Below are 10029 nucleotides of genomic sequence, written 5' to 3'. Positions count from 1 at the left end.
CTATACTCCATCCCATATATTATACAAAAATGGTTAGAATATTAATTATCAATCATAAATTTAGGAAAAAAAATTAAAAAATTAAAATAAAACTAAGTAATATTTTATATAAAAACAATATTAAGGATTTAAATTCATTAATAATAAAATATTATTTATTAATAGATAATTAAGACAAAATAGGTTAAAAATTGAAAAATATTTCTCTAAGGTGTTTGCTATTAACTTTATGTTGTATGTGTGTAATATTTGAAAAAAAAATATTTAAGAATACTTTTTGATCTATTATATATTTTGTTGGTTACAATCTATTATATATTAGTAAACATAACTTAAGGAAGCATAATAGACAAAAATAATCATAACCATAGGTGAACCAATTCAATTTCACTAAGTAATATTTTACAATATTAAATTTATAACTTACTATAATTTATTACTTAAATTTAATTATTAATATTGGAGTATTTTTTTTTGGGGTTTGTAATTCAAGTAATAATATTATATTATCATAAAATACATAAGTTATAGTAACATATTTTTAGTACTTTTTATCAACGAAGTAATTTTAGCTATTAAATATTAATTATTTACACAAGGAGAACTTTAAACTTATTTATTTAAATGTCTCAACACAATTATTTTTATTTTATTATATTTTAAAGTAACAAAATATTTTAGCATTTACTTTTTTATTTAACTAAATTATAATAGTTTTCACACAATGTTAAAAAACATTGCAAATAAACTCGTGTAACAACACATTCATATTTTTCCATAAAACACTTCATGCTTCCTGAATTTTTTTTCAATGCAGCATAAGAAATCATTAATATATTACTAAGATATTATTTAAATATATTAATTACTATTAAGTTAATATCATACTGACTAAATTTCATTCTTGAGAATGCTATTATATAGTAAAATATTGGTATCTATAAGTTGATAGTTAATAATTGTGTCTTGACCAAAAAAAAACATTAGTGTCATTACTAGTATTATTAGGTACTATACAAGTATGGAAAAGTTGCACTCACTTCGCTTGCACCGATCTCCCTCTATTTTGTAAAATGCATTAATCTCCCCTCCTATATATATTATTTAGAACAACAACGAGTAAGAGAGGTGTTGAGTATAAAAATAATAAATCTTAGTAATAATATTAAAACTCATGAGGTTAGTGCAATGTTCCCAACATTAGTGAGTGTCCTCAAGTGCTTAACCTGCGCTATATTTTCACATGTTACCGCTTGGCAAGCCTTTCGTATATTTATTCCAAACATTATTGGAAAAAAAAAACAGCAAGGCTTTGTTGTCGGTATCAAATTTCAAAGACGACAAAGGACCCCACCCCTGTTGTGTGTGTAGCATGGATAACGGCTCTCACTCGCGTTCATCTAGAAAGAATAATCTCAAAAGCGACTGTAGAGACGTACTGGTTCAGGTATTGGCCGGTCCAGAAGGTCGCATAGTTCCTTTCTTCACCCCCAAAACAAGAAAAAGACATTCTCTTTTCGGTTGCCTGCACTTCACTGCACCCATGAATGATGATGATAATAACTTCACTTATATTTTTCTTCACACTTTAGTGCTTGTCACTACTTCGCTTCATTATACTGTCTTTATATTCCTACAGTCACTGCTGCAACCTGTCTCACATCCACCCTCCACTGTTCTATCACATTCTCACATTTAAAGTCCTAATCTTATAATTTATCCGTTTCTCCCTTCCCATTCCACGTTTCATCAACCAGTTTTTCTATCCCAACCGGTTGCCTTCATGAAATGGAGCCTAACACTACCCAGGAAAAATTAGAACAGCTCAACGAAGAAGAAGTGGATGCAGACGAGGAGGAAGCATTATCATTTTGTGATCTTCCGATCAATATGATCGGAGACGATGACAAATCAAGTAAATTGCTAGATTCTCCGATAACTGAAGCACAAGAAGAATTTGATTTCAGCACATGGGGTGGTCTTTCTTCAAAAGAATCAGAAATGTGTGCTGCAGATGAGATTTTCTTTGAAGGCCAAATTCTCCCCTTGCGTCGCTCATTATCAACCACCTGTTTCCAGCGCCATGGCCAGCAATTTAACTGGTGTGAATCTGAGCCCTTGAACCACGTTTCGCTGAGTGCGTTTCAGAGCAATAGCAGTAGAAGCAGCAGTCTTAAAAGTGATCAGAACTCATCTGGTAGCAGCTGCTCCACAACTACTATTTCAACCCGAAGAATTCCAGAACCCAGAGCTCAAGATCAGTTTCACACGCACCCAATTCCCACGCCCAAAATAAGTGTAACCGTTCCGAGACAAACAAGCTTTGGCAATCACGGTAGAAAAGTTTTAGCATTGGGGTTTTTCCATCTCAGTGTGGTGCCTGCATCTGAAATAGGAATGAAAATTCAAAAACTCATGGCTCGCAGTACTGATTCTGCATCTGCTAATAAAAAGTGCGCAAATCGAAATAGCAGGAGTAGCAGCAGCAACACTAACAAAAGTGTCAAAATGAGTTGCAGCCCTGATCACAGCAGTGAGAGGAAACATTTTTTCAAACATTTTGGGGGTAAAAGCAGTGGTTTGTGGAGGGGTTGCAAGTATTCCGTTGAAACTGCGCAATCAGACATGGTCATAATCAAGGGTGAGACTAAAAGCACCAACAACATCGAAAGTACTAAAGCGCGCACCATGGAAGAAAAAGTGCTAGAATTGAAGAGGCAGAGCCACAAGCAAAAGCAGGAAAAGAAGAACATGTCACATCGTCGAACGTCTGAATGGATAAAGGAGCTTTCGGAAGAAAGCTACCCAGATTAGGAGACTTTGTTATTTAATTAACGCTTGAATGGTACATTTCCACTCCTGAGAAACATGTGTAATGTGATAGAAAGAGATGAGAGATGGAAAAAGTGAGTAAAAATGGGATGGAATCGAAAGTGTGTAAATATTTCTTTTTTTTTGCTCCTTGTCCTTGTAATTTATTTTGGATTGCAGATTAGATAATTGTCTGCATAGCTACCTCCTTTATTTCCCTAATTTTCAATATAAGTTTTTAATCATAATATATAGTGGTGGAGAGTGTTGACTATTTAAAATTAACTATCTTATTTAGATATCTAATAAGTATATGCATCTAGAGCAGTATATACTTTCACGAGTCATGGTTAACTCAAAAAGTTAAAAAGTTCCAGTTGGGTAGAGAAAAAGGAACCTTGAAATCTTTTGTGATGATGTTATTGAAGACATATGGCGAAGCCAAATCCATAAGAATGGAGGATCCGAGCAGAGGATGCTAAAGCTCCAACGGCCACGTGAGGATACTTCATCCTGGGCAGCAAGGACTGCAAAACACATATATATTTTAGACTAATCTTGATTGGGGAGGGGAAAGTAATAATCGAAAGTTAAATTCAAGAGGCAAACACTTGATAAAATGAACAACTCAAAAAACTGAACATCAAACAGGCATAGGCTTTTTGTATAGGTGAGTATACTTCCTCCATAGGATCCTCCAAAGACCACAACAGGGGAATCAGTTGCAGACAAATTCTTCTTTAGAATTAACTTGAATTTAGTTCAGGGCAAAGTAAACCTAAAAGATCTATTTTGGCTCAATGCATATTATACAGTTATTCTTTCTCAAGAGCCATTAAATTCCAATTGTATAACATTTTTCTAGATAAAACTAAATTATGCTCTCCATGATACATATCTTCTTTCAAAGTGACATATGGTCATGCTAACAAGCAGTATGATGGAGATAGGTCATATTATACCACAACAAAAAGAGTGAAACCATCTCTTTTTATAAGAGCGGTCAATATATATAAATAACTATAAAAAAAAAAAACTAAAGTTTTGGCATACTTGTATTCCTTTACCTTTTCTAAATTATGATAATCCATTTTAATCTTGTGTAAAGCAACTACCATTTTTCGGTTTTCAGATCAGTTTGCATGACCAATTTTAACTTTTACATTGTGTCTAGATACAACAATAACAGCAAACTACTGGCACACTGTGTCTGGAATATATTAATATGAAGTTATGTTTTAACTAAAAGCCGTTGTTTTGGTTTCTTTCTAATGTTGATATCCAAAGAGATAAAATCATGGGCATTGAAAGACTCATGGACAGAACCGAAAATCATATCTATTTTGCTTTACATATAGTAAAATGAAATTTTTTAAAAAGTTATAAGTGATAAAACAAAGAGACAAAAAAACCCAAGATCACCAAGGAACAGCAAACTCACTTTCCATGTGCAATTTCTCCTGAAAGCATGACACTATCAGCACCTTGTCTTCCTGCATTTGCAATGTCTGAAACTTCTGCCCTTCTTGGTGTGGGATGATTAATCATGCTTTCAAGCTTATTTGTTGCCACAATAACTGGCTTTTGCATGTTGTGACATCTTCTAATGATGTCCACCTGCTAGATAAAAAACGAGGAGTGAACTCCATGGAACTCAGAATTAACATAGTCCTACTTCCTAAATATCAGTCCAAGGAGAAAGATAATCATTCCAGTAATATTTATGGGGAAAAGTTGATACAATAAACAACTCATTAATGCAGAATTGATATCAGAAAACCAACAAAACAGAGAACTTAAACAACAGTTTGAAAGCAGCATATGTCAACATCTAAGAGTTCCACCTTCAATTGACGCACTAGACTAAAGATATCGGAAGAATGATCCTACAAATTAAAATTCATAACAACTAATGCAATTGCTCTTATTTTATTATACTTTCACAGTGACACTAAACACCGCATCCCTCAATTACCAACACAATTCGTAGATTATGATATCACGAAAGAACTCACATACATCTTTCAAAAATGGCCCTCATGTCATGCTACTCGGAGCATCAGATCACCTGCAATAAAGGAACTTCCTCTATTGGAAGTTCAGCTCCAAGGTCCCCCGAGCAACCATGGCCTGCAAAATAGATATAACTCGCAAAATGAAACCGGACGCAACATACAGATAAATATCATACTTTGATAGTTAATATTGCATAAATTTCAATCACCTTGTTTATAATATAGACTATGAAGGTGTTGAAAAAACTATCAGAAGGTGCAGAACAGTTCAGAGTATTACTATGAGCAAATTCAGTTATAACTGTTAGGTTTTGGGAAAGAAAGAAAAGATTAGAAACCTGTGGTGAGTTAGGTTTTGAGATAGGCGATCAAGGACTCGTTCGTTCCATGCTCTGGTTCGTGCCTCAAGAACCGATCAAGAACTGAGACTTGATGATGGGTTTGGAACTTCGGCCTGCGGGTTCCAATTCCATATGGAAACGAGTCAAGAATGTTGTGGTGTGACAAGAAATATGGAGAAAAAGGAAAATTACAAAGACCTCAATAAAATCAAAGATTGGGGGATTCTTCTTGGTAATAACTATCATTGATCAGTGAGATATGTCTTTCCTAAAAGGTCTTGGGATTAAAATCAAGTATTTGGGCTAAGAACATCGTTCTGGAGTTCACAAACTGAAGAGAGAAGAAATGAAGAAATGAGAGAATCGGAACATTCGGGCCTGTTTGATTGTGTTTTCAATTTTTTTGTTTTCAAAACTGTTCTGTAAAATAATTTTAAAAAACTGTTTTTTAGAAAATATAAGAAAAAGACTTGTTTGGTAATTAGATTTTGAAAACAGTTTTGGAAATTAAAAAACAAAAAAACTTGTTTGACAAATTTGTTTTGAAAACATATTTTAGAAACAAAAGAATAGAAAACTCGTTTGTTTGCATCCTTGTGAAAAAAACTATTGATACAAATACATTGAATTAACTATTTTTATTATAAGATTTATGGTACTTTTCTTTATACATTTTTATTAAATTTTGATTCTAAAAAATATCTGACTGTTGTTAAACTAGTCATTTTGTTGTGCATCATCATATTTGCAATTCTCATTGCTACTTCATTGAATAACATTGATAAGTTATCATTGTTCGAGTTTGTCTTTTGTATGCCAGAACCTTCATTCATGACATCAATTTCTACAGGATCCTTTATGAGGCTTGATAGGGTAGACAAGACTACACTCTATGGCTAGTGAAAATCTCTTCCAACCAGCAAGTCACCTTCCATGACAACCTTGATAACTTCAATGGCATTATCCACTAAGCACGTGTTTCCCTTGAGTGTAGGGACCCCCTTGTTCTTAAAATTGTCCATACTGTCTATGAATGTTTAGCTCCACTGTTGTCTTAGGTAGTCATCTGCATAACACCACCATTAGTTAGTACTCACTAACATTTCCTCAGTCTCTATTTACTAAGCATATTCTTTGAGTGAAGGAGAAGGATGCAATAAGAGACATATAATCAAGCCAATTATATAAGTTGGCAAGGATGCTCTGTAACAAAATTATCATATTCACATGAAGACATGAAGTAATTAGATGAAGGATCTAATCACCTTACATAAAATTTATTGTAAACATTGAGACATATTAAAATACATGTCAAAAGTAATCAAGTGAAAAATCCCTATCAGCCAACTGCCATCTTTATTTTATAGTAATTCAAGACTTTGAACTGAAAAGGATTCCCTAAGGGCCTTAACACAGCTGCTCTTGAACAATGATTTGGTGCATATATGATAGTGCTGACACCTTTAATGCACGCTTGCTTTTGTTTCTAAATGTCCCTCGTCAGTTTAAATTCTCAATTTCTCACTCTTTTAAAATTAATCACTCCCAAAGCATGCGATTGCAGTAGGACCAAGTGGCATTTGTTAATGGCAATTGGCAAACACCAAACAGTACTCACTGATTAAAATTCCTACCAATCTCCTTAAATGGTTTATATTTATCAGAGCTAATTTAGTGAAAAATATAAGTGATATGCTTCATGACTAGAACACTCAGTTATGAAATTTTCAAAACTCAGCTTCATGAGAATACCATATCTTAGAGCAGTCTAATTCACTTAAACAGTTTTGTTTTATGGAAAATCTGATGAACATTCAGTATAATGCCCCATCTCTTTTTCGGTTAAAGCTTAATGTCATATCTTAAAGCAATCTAATTAAAGAAAAAGCAACCGCAGAACCAGATCTATGACTGACCCTGAAGCAAACATCAAACAACAAGGAAACCCCTTTTTTTCATAAATATGTAAACCCCATAACAACACCCTCAATAGACCAAATACTCCATACAGTTAAGTTGATCCCAGTAGACCCACCTAGGACACTTCCTTAACAATACAAAGCACAACCAAAAACCAAATAACAGATGCGGAATCAAAAAAGAAGGGATTACATTCAGAGAAATAAAAGAAGAGGAGGAGAAGATGCATCACCATCAAGTTAACTTCACTGAATCAATAATATGAGAAGAGGAAATCCTTATGGCAAGAAATACAAGAGGAAGGAGCAAATTTACGTTAAAGAAGAGAGAACTTGTACCGGACGGCCAACAACAGAATTGGGAGCGGCTAAGAGGAAGATGTGGTGTATGTACTTTGAAAGCATTATTTTTCTAGTTGCTCGTAATTACAGTAGTGCCATTAATGAGAGGAAAGAAAACAAGGTGTTCTCCGTGTTTTTCACAATTCCGGAACAGAGATGCAAAACAGAAAACAAAAACAATTTTTTTCTGTTCTGATTTTTTTGTTTTAAAAACAATAATTAGGAAACAGTTTTTAAATTCATTTTTTGAAAACAACTTTAACAAACAGGTTTTATTGTTTTTTAATTTTATAAAACAGAAAACTGTTTTTAAAAACAGAAATCAAACAGGCCCTTATTATGCTTTCATCTCCGGAAATAGCAAGAGAGCGTGTGCATTTACAAGGTAGGAGATTTGATTTGATTCACTCAAACTGTGAAAGTGACGAGACTTTGAGTGAGTGTTAGACAACAATAGCGTATGAGAAAGAAAACACTTATTTTAAGGGTAAATAGTCAACTTGGTCCCTGAAAGTGTCAGCCGCCTTCAACTTCGTCCCTAAACTTGCAAAATGGCGCCCGTGGTCCCTGAAAGTGACATTTCTCCTTCATCAGAGGTCCATGAGTTAAAAAAACCTCACACCGTTAACGGAAAAGTGACGTGGCGTATTTTTTTTTTTTTTTGAAAAGCAACAACTGACGTGACATGTGAATGTAAGGAATATTTGTAAATAGTTCAATTTAGTCCTTGAAAGTTGAGAAAATTTTAAAAACTTCAATTTAGTCCCTATGATTGAAAAGAATTATTTTTCTCCCCCATCTTCCTCTGCCTCTCCCAGCCACCATCATCCTCTCTCCATCTCCATCTTCTTCATCCTTCTTCTTCTTCCCACCATCATCCCCTCCCTCTCACACTCTCCCTCACCCCAACCCTTTTTCCTTCCAAAAATCAAATCCTTCAACCCAAAATCACAAAATCAAGAAATAAACTTGAACCCATAAATTTAACCCTCTTTGAGAATCATTTCCATTGCCACCAAACTCACTGCCCAATTAGGTAATGTCAGTATTGTTGAACAAGTCAAAGTTATACCAGCAAGAACGGTGTACCTTCCCTCCACTGCTTGAACAAGTCCTTTTTCAGCAAATAAAACCTTGGAAAGGTACCAAAACACATTTAACATAGGCATGAGTGCCAAAACTAACAAAAAATCAAACACGCAAACAAAATATTGAACTAACCTAGTTGGAATGAAATGAATTGGATGCATCAAATTTTTTTTGCGAAATCGCTTTCAGGTGGCATCTAAGGATTTCGAATTGAGTTTCTTTGAATTCTGCAATTGGTGGACAAATCCTGAAGTGGACAATTTCAGCAATGAGGATCAGCAGTGAAAATAGAAACAAAACCTAAAGTGTACAATTTCAGTGAGTAGAGCTCAGAATCATGGCTGTGAGATCGCGATTCAACTAGATCTGGAACAAAATCAAGCAATGGAGATTCGTCAGTCATCAGAGAAGAACACGAAAATATGTTCTAGCAACTTAGAACTGAGGTAGGGATGTAGTAGGAACCCTAGAAGGAGAACTAGTCGATGGTAGAAACGAAGGTTTTGGCTTCGATGAACATGATTTGGGGTGAGGAAGAGCGTGAGAGGGAGGCGATGAGGGTGGGGGGAAGAAGAAGAAGGATGAAGAAGATGGAGATGGAGAGATGGTGATGGTAGTGGGGAGAGGTAGAGGAAGATGGGGAGAAAAAGAATTATTTTCAACCATAGGGACTAAATTGAAGTTTTTAAAACTTTCTAAACTTTCAAGGACTATATTGAACCATTCCCAAACATTCCTTATGTTCAAATGCCACGTCAGTTGTTGCTTCCGTTAACGGCGTGAGAATTTTTTAACCCAAGGACCTCTGATGAAGGAGAAATGGCACATTCAGGGACCACGAACGTCATTTTAAAAGTTTAGGGACGAAGTTGAAGGCGGCTGACACTTTCAGGGACCAAGTTGGCTATTTACCCCTTATTTTAATTTGGGTTTTTATTCATCTACAACTCATTTTTTCTTTTCATTTATTTTCACTAGTTTTCTCTTCATATTTCTCACTTTTAGCCTCTCTTTTTTACTTTTTTTACATTTTCTATAATATTTTCCATTTCTCTTTTTTTTTCATCGGAAAGTTTTCATTTCTCTTTTTTCAGCACTTCATCCTTTAAGCAAGTGGTTGGAGGTTTGAATCCCAACTCTTGGGAATAGAAAAAAACTCATTGGTCAGCCCCTACTGCTTAGTGCGCTGACCGTTGAGCGAGAGATTAATCTCATGGCTGTCGACCGTGGAAATACCTTGATCAAGACAAAAAAAAAAGTGTGGATATGAGTGTAAATAAAACTTTATTATTATCATTTTATAGTGAAGTGAGTGCTGGGGTTCCAAGGTGGATTTTATTTTATTTAATTTTTGGCATAAAGGGGCAGGGCCCTTTGTATTTTTATTTCTAATTTTGAGTCACTGTTTTGGTCTTTGATTTATCTACTCAAATTTAAAATGATCACTAAAAAAATTCACCATTTTTTTCTTAAAATTTCTTTTGATTTGAAATAGACATCATAAACAATTTT

At 34.4% G+C, this 10029-nt stretch overlaps 1 protein-coding gene and 1 long non-coding RNA gene across 2 annotated transcripts; one reads left to right on the top strand and one right to left on the bottom strand.

Moving 5' to 3' along the window:
• Positions 1-875: 875 nt before the first annotated feature.
• LOC130740893 (uncharacterized) lies at positions 876-5553 on the bottom strand. Its single transcript, XR_009020278.1, has 5 exons — positions 5165-5553; positions 4831-4941; positions 4253-4428; positions 3209-3338; positions 876-1091 (listed from the first exon to the last, which is right to left on the bottom strand). It is a non-coding gene; the product is annotated as an uncharacterized LOC130740893 (long non-coding RNA).
• On the top strand, positions 1337-3015 carry LOC130740891 (uncharacterized). Its single transcript, XM_057593607.1, has one exon. It carries the CDS (start codon positions 1789-1791, stop codon positions 2812-2814), a length of 1026 nt encoding a protein of 341 aa, XP_057449590.1. The 5' UTR covers positions 1337-1788; the 3' UTR covers positions 2815-3015.
• Positions 5554-10029: the final 4476 nt, after the last annotated feature.

The sequence above is a fragment of the Lotus japonicus genome, chromosome 2 (genome assembly GCF_012489685.1).
Source record: "Lotus japonicus ecotype B-129 chromosome 2, LjGifu_v1.2".
Lineage (NCBI taxonomy): Eukaryota > Viridiplantae > Streptophyta > Magnoliopsida > Fabales > Fabaceae > Lotus > Lotus japonicus.
The sequence above is the reverse complement of the archived record's forward strand: the minus strand, read 5'-3'. Positions and strand labels throughout refer to the sequence as shown.